We start from the raw sequence: 15,685 nt of genomic DNA on the forward strand, positions 1-15,685 counted from the left end.
ACCTTATCGCTCTCTACAACTACCTGAAAGGAGGTTGTAGCGAGGTGGGTATTAGTGTCTTTTCCGAAGTAACAAGTGATTGAATGAGAGGAAATGGCCTCAAGCTGTTCCAGGGGAGGTTTCGATTGGATATTAGGAAAAACTTCTTCACCGAAAGAGTTCTCAAGCATTGGAACAAGCTGCCCAGGGAACTGGTTGAGTGACCGTCTCTGGAGGTATTTAAAAGACATATAGATGTGGTGCTTAGGGACATGCCTTAGTGGTGGACTTGATGATCTTAAAGGTCTTTTCCAACCTAAACAATTCTATGATTCTATGCTTGACTTATTGAAGGTAATCCAGTATGTCATAGTCATAGACTTGAAAATACAAGTCAACAAACCAGCCTTTAAACACCATGTTTAGGGTTTCTACAGTTTCATGAGAAATAATCATGACAACCTCGGCCAGAAGAGCTCTCTCTGGAGGACAGCAATTTCCATATCCTTCTGCAGGTAGACATAGGAGAAAATCTATTTACTGTGCTAAAAATGCATCTCACTCACAAGAATACAAATGACACACGTCTCCTTTTCACGATTGCTCCAAGGGATGACAACAACATATTGCCACACACAGCTTAACATGGGACAATCCATCTAAGCCTACACATAATAGTCCCCATCTTAGATGAGAAGATGGAATGGACTTCCTAAAACCGACCAACGCGAGTGCCCGTTTCAGCACAGGGAAGGGTTTGTGTTGGTGGTTGAGGACTGCACCACCCACGCCTCCCATGGAGACGCGGCTCAGAGCTGGAACCTGCTCCAGGCGATCTCAGATTAATTGTTGGGTTTGAGCACGAAGCCGTTCTGCAGTCTGCACCAACAGGGACGCAGACATAAATATGCTCGTGCCAAACTAGGAAAAGTATTTATATGGCACTGTAAAACAATGTCATTGTCTTTGCTTTGGGAAACCTGGCCAAGAAAAGCAGCATGGGCAAGTGAAGAGAAAGGGACTGAGATAAGGAGGAGGAAAACAACTGAGGAAAAGAAAACAATATTTTGGGGGGGGGGGGGGGGGGGGAGAATATCTGAGTCCCTGCTGTGCCTAAATAAATGGATATGGAGGGGGTGGGATTTTTAGAAATAGTTACGAAAGAGACAGCAAATCAAGCAGAACACCCAGCATTTCTCCCCGAAAGCAGGCTGGCTTTTTTTTTTTTTAGCCAAGAAGAGGAATTCACATTGTGCTATGGCAGTGAAAGCCCCCCGCCGCCAGCAAGGAATCCCTTCTGCCTGACTCACAGCCACCCTGATGCAAATGCCAAGGAGGAGAGATGCTACAAGGAGCGCTTGCAAGGCTTTCTATTGCAGACAGGCACTGCCACCACCTAGCTTGATGCTGAAATGCTGGCCCGCTCCTCATCCCCCCTCAGCTCAGCTTTGAAGAGGTCTCAGACATGCCTGGAACAAGTAAAACACAGCAATAAAAAAAAGAGATGGACCAAAGAGCATAGGATGTTCAACCAGAAACAAGAGTTGGAGAACAGCACCAAGCCAAGCAACCCTTCTGCCACCAATTAGACTAAAATAAAATAAAATAAAATAAAATAAAATAAAGCTGGATTCCTACCAGGTCGAATCTGGGGGTATGGAGGGAAAAAAAAGCATTGACATAAGACACACTAACAACTCAATTAACGGCCCTCATCTTGTTGTGGGGGGATGTCAGGCATCCCCCAAATCCAAAGCAGTCCAAACTCTCTGATCTCCAGGAAGTTAAATCTCCCAAAAGGGAACTCTTGGTTGCAACAGTGGCTGTTTTCTTATTAACCTTGTACATAAGCATGCATTTTTTCTCCCTGTCAGGATGTCAACAGGGCCTGGTTTCTTCTTCACTGATGAGCAGTAAGTGTGAAAACCCCATGAACAAACAAACAAAAATCTCTGTGAAAATACTGAAATTCTGTTACCAAATCCACAATTAAAAAATAGGTAGCAGTTTGTTTTAGCAGTAAGACTATAAAAGGAGAGGTACGAAATCATGGTATGACTGAAAACTCCAAATCACATTTCAAAAACATACTTACACACGTATACATATACTATATATCCATACCCTCTAGATACGCACATTCTATATAGTTTTAGTGATTTTATTGTTATTAGATCCTGGCTTGGTATTATCTATGTATTTTTCAAAAGCACAGCCATCTGGCTACTGTCTGGCTGGTAAAGCACTTCAGGAAAAGCAGCAGACAACTCCTCTTTCCCAACCTGCTTAACTCTTGCAGTACTTGAAATAAATCTAAAATACTGACTACTACATGATTGCAATAAAGGTTTTTTTGTGGTATTTTGTCATAAACCTAAGTTCTTTGAAACTGTACTTTACAGCAAACCCTCTTTATAAATCTCTGTTTTATACCATCTTATAGAAGTGAAAATAATAATAAAAAAGAGGTGTGGGGGATGAGTGGGAGAAAGTGATACAGAAGTCTCATTTTGCTCAGCCCATCACTTTGGTTGCCTCCATACATGTGGACAATTTTGGTAAGTCTGAAATTTTCAGGCACCCAGGACTGATTCTCCCCTTCAAAACCTCTTTTTTGGGGTAACAAGATTCCCAGTGGTCTTGCCTCCACACAGCTTCATACACAACAGACGTGTTTCACACGCAAGTTCATTGCCTGTGCTATTCCCAGCCCCAAAAGACAGATTTATGACTTATAAAAATCTTCTTTACATAACTTTCTCCCTCTGCTTTGTCAGCTGTATCTTTGTTTCCATTTCTATATCTCTATTAGGAGAGGAGAAGGAATAGAGGATATATAGTATTTTATGCAGCGTGGCTGTGGTCAGGTCTTCAGTCTTCTTCTGCTCTCCACTAAGGACCTGAGCAAAGCATTTGGGGAAAAAAATAAAATAAAATTCCCTACCTAACCAAACAAGGTCCTTGCACGTGTCTGCACAATGGGCATGTATTTCCACATCTATGGCAAGATCTTTGTCTCTCTGAAAACCCACTCCCAAATCTCTCTGGGTGAAGCTTTCAAAGCAAGGAATGGCCAAACACACAGAAATATTTCTGCAAAGTATCTTGTTTCAGCACATTTCTGGGCACCAAGGGACTTAGGACCTCTCAGGTTTGACTAGCTATAAAAGAGCCTTTGGTTGAAAGGTAGTATTTCAAGATATCCTTAAAAGCCTTCCAGAGCAGAAAGGGACTATCCGCTCCCACATCCCCACCTGCATCATCAAGTACCTGGAGACCTGTGAGATCTGACTTTTAAAGTGTTTCTGAAAATGGGATATAGGCTGTAAAAAAGCCCACTTTTGAATATTTTAATCCTGGTACCGTACCTCCCAAGAATTATCACCTGCCTCCCACTTCAGAGTATAAGCTTAACTCCCATTAAAAATACTGGGTTTAGAAGGAATTAAAGCATCTTTAATGTACTTAGGATGTGTTCATATAGAAAGAAAAAAAAAAAGTATCATGATCCCACTGTGGCCCTCAGCAGCCAGAGAAAGGTAAGAAACACAGACATCCCAATAACCTGTTCCTACTTAGTTCATCTAAAGATGTTGCATGAAACCACCCTGGGGTTGGGATAAGAGGACACCCCAAAGCCAGCCTCCTGCTCACCCAGCACATTTCAAAGACAAGGACCTTCTCATCGAGCCCCACATGCTTATAAAGCAGTAGAGGGCATTATTTCCAGGATATTCAGTGAAGTTACTGCTATGCGGGGCTGGATTAAAGCCGGCACATCAGTTTGGTCAGTCCCTAGGTGCGTTTTAAGTTCAAAGCGGATGGCGATGGTCACCTGGGAACGTGTGCTGCCAAGCAGAGGAGATGTGACACAGTTGTGCTGGCCACTGCCCTGCCGGCCATCTGGTGAGATGGCAGCACGCCTGGCTGCTAGACGTGTGGGTCTTTGCCAGGGACAAAAGGATCAAGTTTTTCAGATAGACTAAGCCCAATTAAAACTAAAAATGATATGTTAGCCCAAGGAAGCTGCTCTGCGATTTGGAAGAAGTGCGGACACTCCCCGGTGTTACCAGACAAGAGCCATTCTGTCCATCCCCCATGACTCTGTGGACTGGGACATGGATGACAATGGCAAATAGTCTTGAAACAACAAGAAGCGTCAGTCTCTGACCCTGACCTCTAAAAAAATGAATTATTTGGGGCAAGAAAGCATGTGCATTGCAGAAAGGCATGGAAACCAGAGAATATAATGCACATACTGCTTGGGATGTCACAACTAAAAGTTGTGAGAGACAGGCCCTGCTCTTCATAGCTTGAAGAGGCATTACTAACAGCATGATCTATGGTTCTTTAAGACTGTCTTCAAGTCTTCGACACTGGTTTCTCCAGCCCTGACATCCACGTACGCAGAAGCAGTACCCTGAAGGGCAAAACCTGCCCTACTTCACTCTCCAGATACTTCATTTCCATCTCAGCCAAAGGAAGAAGTTGCAGGCAAGTCAAAGTGTCCATGATGACAACCTGTACCAAACTCCCACAGTTACAGGACAGAAGAAATTATGCTTTTTTCAAGTGCTTCTCCAGACTAAGAAACCATCCAGCGAGAAGAGAGAGGAGCATCCATGGAAGATAGCTGTTAACCAGTTCTGCTAAAAGAAGAGAAAGAAAACCTACATCTACATGACTGTCCACTAGCAAGTTTTGGTTTTTTTCAAGTAATTCCTTTAAAATTTAAAAGCAAATTTACACCTTGTTGGGTTTCTACTGTGCAGATGTTAAAAAATCCCAGTAGCAAAGCTCATGCGCAGTTCTGCTGAAGCATGAGCCCAGGACAGAAACAGCTCATTTCAAAGGATGGCCAGTGCTAGATGAGAGCAAGCCCTGTGAATCGTAAGCCAAGAAACTGCATTGGCTAAAGCAGTCCCAGTTTTAAGGGAATAACCAAGATTTAATAGTAAGGGACTCTGGCTAAGGAAAACTCAGCAGCTCAGGAATGGGGAGGAGAAAGCGTTTTCCATGAAAATCATGCCAGCTTCAAACCTTGGGATATAATCCCCAAGGGAAACAGAGCAGGCAATGGGTTCAGTTTGTGAGCAGGAATCCTTCCACGACCCAAATCCCTCATCCATCAAATGAGGATAATACTTGTTTTCTGCAGGGGATTAAACGCTGCTGGGATGGGAGAGGGCAGAGCTATCCTCCAGCCACCGCAGGGGCAAGAGACCGTGAGCTTTCCCCTTGCTTTTCCCACCACCATACCATGGTTCAGCAGTACAAGGGGTGAGCAGGTGGAGAGCTATCAAGTGCAACCAACTTTGCGCTATTTTCCTGGCTAAGCTCATTGCATTTGGGCATTTATGTATAAATCAGCAGGGCTTTGATTTATTCCTTCTTCTTCACCCTGTCTTTTCCAGCTTGGGATCAGGAACCAATGGGAAATTGGGTTTAGAAACAGCTATACAATCACTTGCACACCTCAAAACCTATGCAAGCCCCTTCTTCCACCCTACTACAAGCCATCTGTAGGGACTGTCATTACCTTCAGCCACACCAACAGCCACTAAAGGTGCTCATGAATCCCAACCATTAATATCCAAGTCTAACAGAGAAATTCAGGGAAGATCTGCAACACGTACGTCTTACCTTCCAATTTAAAATCCCCCCTTGCTCCTAAGTGCTTTCCATCCACACTAATTCACCCTAATCCTCAATCTACCTGCTTACATCTGTTGTGTCCTTCCTCACTGTTGATCTTTAATCCCTGCCCACTTCTAGCTGCCAGTGTCTGTCTCCAAGCAAACATGAATCTGGAAGAAGAGAATTAGAAATTATATTTCTGGACTGAGAGCATAGATAAAAGCTTTATTCTTTTTTTTCTACTCAGCCCACATTCTGCTTGTGTAACACACGTTTTGGGGTTGGCTGTGTCTACCCTTGCATAGTGCAAATAAATACAACACTGTAGTTAGGTTTCAGAACAGCAATCCACCACTACAGTATTTCAGTATCTATATAAATCTCCATTCCCATTTTGCTGCTAGGAACAAATATTATAAAACTCCATTTGTGTCTTCAAAGAGAAAAAGGAAAAAGCACACATACACAAATAATGCTAAATTCCATTCTTCTAATCGATTAAGAAAAACTTATTCTCCGTCCTTAAGAATTTAATTAATTAGACAATACTAGGCAGCAGGAGAGGAAGAAAACAGGGAAGTTAAGAGATTTGCACAACGCCACACTACAGAGCAGTGGCAGAGGTGATCAAGACTCGGAAGTTCAACACTTTCAAGTCCAGAACCTTAAAGTTTAACAGGATTTTCTTCCCACATCAAAAAAAGTGTTCTTCATTCTGTACTGAAAACCAGTGGACTGCAGCTTCCAGTCTCAGTATTTTGGACATGCTTTCAAGAAAAAAAGAGTAATATATGTGTCAAACAGGAATTAATCCCAGCATAAGAAATTTTACAATAGATTAGCTATTAGGTACCACCTAGGTTTAAAACAAATTCCTGTTTATCCATTTAAAAATGCATACCTTAGCTCTGTCTTACAAATAGGTAAAGGAGTATGTAACCTTTTTTCTTTTAAGAGGAGCAGGTGACTCAGCCACATATTCCCAAGTGATACTGTGGGCTTCTCCAGGGCTGTGCAAGCAAATGAGGAGAAAAATCCCCCTCCTTGGAGGCTCAGAGATCTGCAGGCAGGAGCAGGAGGGATGGTGCAGGGCCTGGACACGTATGTGCTCTCCGAAAGGTCAATGACTTGCTGGGCTACGAGCTGCATTCATGCACAGAGGTTTTGCTAGTTTATATATATTTATTTTTTTGCCCGTAACACTGGATGTAAATACACCCCAACCTGACAAATACACTGAGCTCCATCTCATCCAGTGTGCCCTGCAGCACTCACTTTCCATATTACAACAGCACAGGCAGCAGAGGTTAAGTTTTCTCTTCCTAAACTTTATCCCAGGTTTCAGATTCTTTGGATTTGGTCACTCTTAACAGCCAAAACCCCAAGCAGAAATTCTGCAACACAAAAAAATAATCCCTGTTAATATAAAGTTTGCTTTGCAGCCAAAGATCAGGGTGTTACAGCACAGTCTCACCCATGCTAACAACCTGAGCTGTGCCAATGTCTGATTTGTACCTGGGGAATGCTTGAGACAAAGCAAAATCATGCCAGATATTATTCTAGCTCTCCTTCCAATGCCCAGTAATGTCCATTCCCAAATTTACTGGGGTTACTAAAGCATTAGCAGAGGAGACGGAGCATGCACTTGATCACTCACTGCACATTAACATCCTTGCAATCCAACCTCGGACAGACCAAGCCAAATTTAATTTCAACCTCACTTGGTTTCCTGATGTGCACAAAAAAAAAAAAAAAAAAAGAAAAAAAAAAAAGAGACCTTTTAGCAAGCTATAAGGGCAGTAAGAACTGCCAGCACCTTCTGAAGAAGGTATCCAACATGGACTGGATAAACCTGTGCTAGCAATGACAGCCTGCTCCTGGACACCACCTTTTCCAGTGAAATTTGGGGGCTCTCCCCTTCATGTAGAGGCAAAGGAGTTGCAGAACCTTAGGAAAAATGCTGGCTGGAGTATTTAGCCTGTCTGGAGCCTGGTTCTGCTTTCTCCCTGGGGAGACGACTGGATGACCTGAACTGGGATGCAGACACTGCCCCAGCAGCCCTGAGCACAGCAAATTGTGAGCAAACCTGGGAATAAGCTCTGACCTGATCTACCACTGATTTCAGACCATAACCTCCCTTCTAGTACATCTGCATGGCACAGCAAGACACAGGTGAGTGCTGGGATGTGCACGGTGAGACAGCGCTGATGGAAAAGCAAACAGCTGCAGAAGAGGAGCTCCAACCTCAGCCTACTTCCCATGGATCCCCATTCAGCAAGCACAGACAGATGTTCATACAAGGTCATGGAGTAACCCTACTGCTCAATTTCATCTGTGTCTTGCTTCAGATAGATTTATTTGTAGGCACAGTTTAAGAAAAAAGGCTCCTGATCCAAGCATCTGACACTGCCAAGATGCAAAGAAGAGGATGCAAAGCACAAGGTGCAAGACCAGGAGTATAGAAAATGTTAAGGAAGCCTTGCAGCACTTGCAGGAATACAGTCAAGCACTCACTCATGGCTTGTTGGTCAAGGGCTCTAAAGCAAAGACCTCCCTGCTCTCCTAACTGGAGAAGTGCTCTTGAGCAACTGAGAAAATTGGCAAAGAAGAATTGGATTGAACTGACAGTATTAAAGAAATCTCGGGAGCATTGGTGTCTTGTCTGGGTCTGAATAGCTTAAACAAGAGCTGATACAAACTTTGCATGAGGCGATAGCTGAGCTTTATTTTTTAATAAAACTTAAATTTTCTTTGCTCTGCATCTGAGACACGGAAAAGCCTTTGCTTACTGGCTCTGCCAGAGATCAGCCAGCTGCAAGAGCAGCCAGAAGCAAAAAGCATTGAGCTGTATTAATTTCAGGAGCTGAAACTAAAGCACAGGACAGTCTCCTTTAGGGAAATACATCCACCTGGAAAGACATCCCGGGAGGACAGCCTCAGGTCTGGGGTTCATGACCAGGCACCCACTGGGAAACTAAAGGAACCACCAGCACGTTCATTCTGCTCTGCTTTCCCTATCAAGGTACCTCTACCCATATGACGAGCAGACTGCAGGGAAAGGATCTTAAACTACATCTAATTTGACCGTAATTGAGTGGAAAATGGAACAGGCTATTCTGAGAGGATGAGATGTTTAAATGCATTTCCAGCTGAACGATGCCTAAGGAGAGGCCAGCGTCTTTGCTTTCTGATTTTCTGTTAAAGATTGGGACCACCAGCATGATCTTTGCATGTGTACAGTAAAATGGCTTTGGATGACCAAGACTAACAAATAAAATTGGTAGGAAAAAAAAAAGTTTATCTTACCCAAGAGGTTTTTGGTTTGTTTGGGTTTTTTTTAAGTGCTATGAAGTTGTCAGCTCACCCTCACATACTTCATTAAAACACTTTTTTATTCCAATGGTGTCTTCTGGTTTTGCTAGTTATATAAATAAATGCATAACCACTTAACTTCCCTGAAATACTGAGATTATAGTGAAACATTTATTATAATGTTAAAAGTGCTAGAAGCGATAGGGCAAAGGTTTTGAAAACAAACAGTTTCAAAGTTAATTCGTGTATGAAATTTAATTCTCCTGGCAATTCTTTTTGCTATAAGACATGTTGTTCATTATTCTTTAATATGTCTTCTTATGTTTAGGCTTGTTAATTCATTAAATAACTGCTAAGATCTCTAAGAACTGGATGTAAAACAGAGAATATCCTCCAAATTTAATGAAACTCGACTAAGGAAATAGATTTAAAATGTTTGGAAGTCTTGTACAATAGCAAAGAAAAAAATATGAAATAATTCCTCTGTAGATGCCACAAAAAGCTTTTTGAAGTTGTCTAGTGGGAGAGATCATCTTATTATGATTTTTTGTATTGTTTGCATCTAGACTTTGACTTGCACTTTATTTCAGGCCAATTAATGACTTATTTAATATGACGCCTGCATCCTCTACTTCTGTGTCCCCATAAATTCAAGAAAATATGACAGGACCCAAGACTTAGAAGCGAAAGTCAATCATTAAGATTCTCAGAAACTTTTTACACAACATTTGACAAGCCATTTTATTGTTTAGTGCTGTATAAAATAGAGGCAAGACCCCTTTCTTTACAGTCCAGGTGGTAAGCTTGGAGTAACATTTGTGAACCCATCTACGCACAGCAGATAAAAGGTGATAGAGAAAGCACCTTCCATTCTACACTTGACAGGACTCCATCCCAAAAGCATGCTTTCGTTATATTACTGAACGTGACCAAGACACAGTGCAATCCTTCAGTTCTAAAGGCTTTAATTTTTTTTAAAATAAAACACCACCCTTAATATTGCAATGTAGCTTTAAATCTCCCTAAAAGAGTCAAAGATTTTGTTTTTGCTTTCTTCCACTACTTTTAACTCTTTCTAACACTCTATACTAAGGACATTTAAGTGCATGGTTGGGTCCCTCATTGCTCCAGTGAGGAATAGTTGCCACAACCGGACCTAGACCACCTTCCAGACCCTTTGGACAACACCATATGCTGCCACGACCAAGGGTTTCAGTGTCCCTTTAACAAAACATTGCAAGTATTGGAAGTCATCTGAGAAGCTAATGCAAAAACAAAGCAGTATTCAGGTCCCAATATAGCAAAAGGATTAACCACCTGCTTAATGTTAATTAACCTCAGGGGGACTCCTTGTGTACTTAAGAGTTTGTTATGTGCTTCAGCACTTTGCAGTATCAAGATGTGAGGCTGGCAGTGGATTCCTTCCCATGGTTTGCCATCAGACCCAGAGCTGCAATGAGACCGCATGGTGGTCAGGCCACTGTGCTTGTTCGTACACAAGCTTTTGAGTGAGTTTTGTCTACAGAACATCTACCCCAGCTTTAGCCACTGGTCCTGGGTCTCCAGCAGAGCTCTTGCCATCCCTATCCCACCAGAAGGGTCGTGACTGGTATGAACAACTCCCTCCCGTGCAGCACATAAGCGCTCTGACTTTGCCAACCTGGACGCATCAATGAACCCCATGATATTTTTTTAAGGACAAATCACTTTCCAAAACTGCTAGGAAAAGAGTGAAATAGGATTGGAGAGGACAGAAGGATGGTCCAACTGCTAAGACGGGACAGAGACAGCATTGCCAGCACTTACATGTGACTTTCCACCCAAGAGTTGGTTGGTGCACCACAGAAGCAGGTAGGTGGTAGAGAGGGGAGGGCAAAGAAAATTATAGACCCGATTCCTGGAAAAATGTTAGAACAAATCATTTAACAATTGCTAAGTATCAAGATGATAATTAGGTGATATATACCCAGCAACCACTGCCAAGAAAAACTTGCATGGACCAATCTAATTTTGTTCTGTGACAAGATAACCAACCTAGCAGACAAGGAGAAAGACACACTTGCGATATATCTTGAGTACAACTCTGGCCAGTGTCCCACACGATATCTTCACGAGCAACTGAAGGAAAAATGGTCTAGATGAAGTCACAGTAAAATTAAGCACTGACCCAACAGTCCCTTCAGTGTACCTAGAAACACTGCACCTCTGGAATATGAAATTACACTCACCCTTTCAAATCTGGCTTTTAATGTCCAGGGCACAGTAAAGTTAATAAAAGCAGTGTTAAAGATTTCCTGGCTTGTGGCATTTTAATTCAAGCTATTTGAATGCCCTGACCTCTATGCCTTCCTGTGTATAGTAGGTTTTGTTCATTTTCCCCACAAAAAGATGGTTTGGGGAAGATAGGTTGAACATGGTAGAGAGTGCATGTTGCACACATCAAAATCGTAAGAATTCAGGGTTTAATTCCTACTGCTGTACAGTGTTTGGTCTCTGTTTATTTTAGATGTGTTACATTACTTAAAAAAAAAAAAATCTTTTGAAGTCATGTCAATCTTTTTCATTTCTCAGGTTAAAAAATAGAAACAAAACCAAAAAAACCCAACAACTTTCTACTACCTACTTTCCAACTTCTCCATGCAACACCAATGCACAGCTGAAGCCCAGAGAAGCTCCTACAAGGAAACAGGGAAACACTTGGTTTTACATGAATTTTTGGGAGCAGAACAAGGACATGAAACGCAGATGCTGCTGGAGAAGGTCATAACTCACAGCTGCAAAGCAGGGACATGGCTTACGCCTCCACTTCCCACTCTTCACTGTTCTTCAGTGGCTGTAGGATGACACTGTCAAGCCCCGAAACTGCTATACTCCAAGTAATCATGGTGGTCTTCCTTGTGACACACCTTAGGGTGCTCCCTGGTTAAGGCTACAGAACATTTGAGCTTTGCTAAGCATGACCTCTCTTTCCTGCCAACAATTTCTGATAGGGAAAAAAAAAAGTGTACTTGCTTTTTTTACAAAAAAATCCTGGATATCCAGCAACACCATCAAAAGCAGAGTTTGAACCAGTTTTCTGACACCCAGGGGTCCCAGGCAAACCAAATTCCCCCCAAACTGCCTCCGTGATTCCTCCCAAAACTGCTGCAAACGAAGCCTGTGGATCTCTCTAATTAGGCTGGTCAGCAAGGGCAACTGCCACGTGGCCCGACAATGGGCTGTAAGTCCATCCATCATCACATCAACCCAGGGCCAAGGGAAGCACCTTCAACCAATTAATCCTTCCCAGCCTGGGCAGTGCGTTTGGATTGAGCAGGGAGGAAACTCAGCCAAGATGGACAGATGGGTGTTAGGAGAGAGGACACCCTCTTGGTAGTATCACCCTTTATTAAAAAAAAAACAAAAAACCAAAAAAAAACCAACAAAAAACCCCCCAACATACAAAATCTGAGCCCCCTTTTCTTTGCTCTCTTTCAGGAAATTAAAGATTTCAAATACGAAGTCCCCAGCAGTTCTTCTTTTCTACATCCCACCCTGCGACCACTTGCCGTGACAGGCCTCCAGCTCCTTGGGTGAGCTGGGGCTGCCGAAACCTGCTTTTTCTTTGTATGTGACTTCCATGCCAATTTATTACCAAAAGGCTATAAAGCAGTGCCACCCCCATCACCTTTATTGTTGCAGGATCTCAGGGTTTTCTGTTGGATGCCTGAATATTACTGCTGGACCACACGCTACTGTTGGACAGTAACTATCTGCAGGGATGCTGTTTTTATTTATTTATCAGATATAAAAAGAGGTTTAGAGCACACGCAGAACATGTCCATCAAGGTCTGCCTGCCTCTGTGAGCAGACATACGTACGCCGGCAGGAAGGCCACGCTCTTTTGTTCCAGCCATACCATGATCTAATACAGCGGGCAGTTTTTCTTAGCAAGCCAGTCATCCATCTTTCAGAAGCAGGAGGCAGATGATTAGTGTTGCATTACCGTCTCCTGACAATTAATTAATGACAATATTTGGGGATACTACAACAAAAGACATCCGGCATGTGTTGCTCGGTCTCCCATGGCGAAGGGGCATGGGGAGCTATGCAGGTTCAGACGAACATCTCTGATTTGAGACACACAGGATGGAGAAGAGTTTCTCCAAGCTGCCCTCTGCCAATGCAATCAGGTTCCCTCCCTTGCAATCCTTTCCACAGGGATGCCTAGCCATGGGACCAACTCGGTATTTAGGAAGTCCGCAACCAATTTTGGCCTGCTGGGAATATCAACCCTGAAGGACCTCGGTCCATCGCAACGCCACTCAAGATGATCTGTGCATGCATGAAGGGGAACCCAGCACTCAACTCCAAGCCATAAGCCAACATGTTAACAGGCTCCGGCCAGGCAGCCGACAGACCGTGGCTGTCTTGAGAAAGCTGATATTTCTACATCAGCTGCTTTTTGCAACCCACTGAGGGTGGCTTCAGCATCACATCGGTAACCACCAAACGATGGGCAAGGTGGGCACAATGAGGTATCTCTTCAAATATTTAGAGATTGCAAGTGTCTTGAATTGTTCTGTGCGTTTGCATTAAAAATAGTGGTCCTTTCATACAGCACAATAAATATTCATGGTTTTTTAACCTAAACTACAATGCACCGAGATTCATCATTTGTCTAGTCCTCATTTCAATTCTCTTTTCTTATGGTTCTTTCATTGTGCCCAAGTATCCCATTCTTCCTTGCTTTTATGCCTTTAATTTTGCCTTGTAGAATAGCCTAAAAATCACTATTTAGAACTGAACAGACAACTTGCACTTACTTCAGTACCTTTTCCCTGTTCAAAAAAAAATAATCATAATTACACCCAAACTCATAAGAAAACAGAAAACCAAGACAAAACTCTATGCTTCTTTTATATTTCCATCCAGGGGGAACTGCTATTTTCAAAACAACAAAATGTTTCCTGAAGAACATTTGCAGCCCTCAAAACTTGAAAACCAAGTCAGGCTGTATTAATGAACAGCCCAGCCGAAATCAAAGGCAATTTAAGAGAGGAGTGATGTTCTTCCCTGGTGCAAAGCGATAACACAGCCCTTTGCCGTGTTACAAGATCTCCTTTCCTGATGCTTCTGCAGAGGTCTGAACTCTCAGTCATGTCTATGCTGTAGCCACTGCAGCCTCACCCTGCAGGGCAAGCCAGACCCAGGACCCAAATTAAATGCAAGAATATGCTCCAGCTAACAAGCCTTGCTGAAAACCAGACTAGATTAACCCAGATCAAGCCCTACAGCAATTGCCCATCTGGATTGGGATCCAGCGCACATCTGGGCAGCTAGAGATGTGGTCTTATCTGCCCATGCGGGCTGGCCTCTTGAACAGCAGCTCAGAAGTGGGCAGGATGAGACCTACCTTCCACCTCTGTGCACGAGCCAGCCCCATGTCAACAGGGACAACTGTTGCACCACCCAGTGTTCTTCTGCCAAAGGATGCCTCCTACAACTTGCCTGTGTCAAGAAGGGGACACAGTAGAGTCAATGCCTTCAACACACAAAAACAGGAGGTTATAATCATTAGCTGCGCTCCATGTTATGACAGTGACATTATGAATTTGCTTTTATGAAGCACAGCTTTGACTTGCACATTTGGGACCATTTCACATACACACGTTGACAGCTGGATGCTTTTCTCTCTCTACTTTCGCATTTCTAGAGTCCTTTGGGGCAAGGGGGAACAGGTAAGTAAAGCACATCTGGTCTTTTCTTAAAAACATGCCACAAAAATAGAATCCACATTCATTTGCAAGACACTGTTTATGGTTTCAGCATTTCCCAAGCAAGTTTTTGACCTTGCTGCCATATCCAAGCACATTTCCCAGATTCAAGCAGCCTCCACAGCAGTTAAGTTACCCTCTGTAGAAGCACAGCCCGCTGCCCTTTGCACATCTTCCTATCTACTCCAATCATCTGTGTGCCTACAGCCAGCCACAGAGCAACCATTTGGACAAACTTCTTGCAAAGGTGACAGGTAGATAAGGAAAGTCATGAGCAGGTCTAGAGAATATACTACGTTTCTTCTTGTAATCCCCTCAAAAAAACCTCCAAAATCCTCATCAGTGCTGTTCTTCCACGTTGCAGCCTCAAGTCCTGAGCATGGTAAGATGTGGTGCCTCACCATCCAAACTGAACTCAACAAAAGTTTGGGTTTCACCTTTGAAAATCACTATCAGAAATGACCTCTGGAGATAATGTTATATTTATACATCAGCCACACTGAACATGAGCAAGTAAAACTTCAGTCCCCAGAGAGTCAAGTAGAATAAATTACAGCAAGGGATCAATACCTTACCGAGGGGTTGATAGCCTTGTCTCGAAGGGCCTCCAAATGGATTCCTGCTCCCAAATCCACTCCCATCAATGGATCCATAAGACATTTTCTAGATAGCAACAGATGTGGGATTATACTTCAAACCTAAGAAAACAGAAAAAGACAGATACAATACTGTTAAAAGTCAGTTAAACTCCAGTATTCTAAGAAAAAAGGGGAAAAAAAGGCAAATGAAAAAATACAGGACTATCTCCAAATTTCAGGACGCCCACCTGCAAAAAATAAAAGCACTAAAAACCAGGTCTCCTGGACTACCGCTGATCTTGGGGGCAAACAAGTTATTCGACTTCCCTGCGCCTTATTTTCTCCAATGATAAAGGGCAACCATTTATCTGATTCAGCAACTGCAAGACTTTTAATTCCTCACTGTTCACAAAGTGCTTTGAG

The 15,685-nt window shown here is 42.9% G+C and overlaps 1 protein-coding gene across 6 annotated transcripts in view; it reads right to left on the minus strand.

The window, feature by feature from the left end:
* TSNARE1 (t-SNARE domain containing 1) overlaps positions 1-15,685 on the minus strand; it is a 491,728-nt gene that overhangs the window by 363,746 nt on the left and 112,297 nt on the right. For all 6 annotated transcript variants that reach the window (XM_052787740.1, XM_052787739.1, XM_052787738.1 and 3 more), the window contains one exon: positions 15,260-15,382. In XM_052787740.1, the coding sequence (XP_052643700.1) occupies positions 15,260-15,344 (85 nt within the window). In that variant the 5' untranslated portion in view covers positions 15,345-15,382. The remainder of the gene's footprint in view (positions 1-15,259; positions 15,383-15,685) is intronic.

Source organism: Harpia harpyja, chromosome 5 (genome assembly GCF_026419915.1).
Source record: "Harpia harpyja isolate bHarHar1 chromosome 5, bHarHar1 primary haplotype, whole genome shotgun sequence".
Classification (NCBI taxonomy): Eukaryota; Metazoa; Chordata; class Aves; order Accipitriformes; family Accipitridae; genus Harpia; species Harpia harpyja.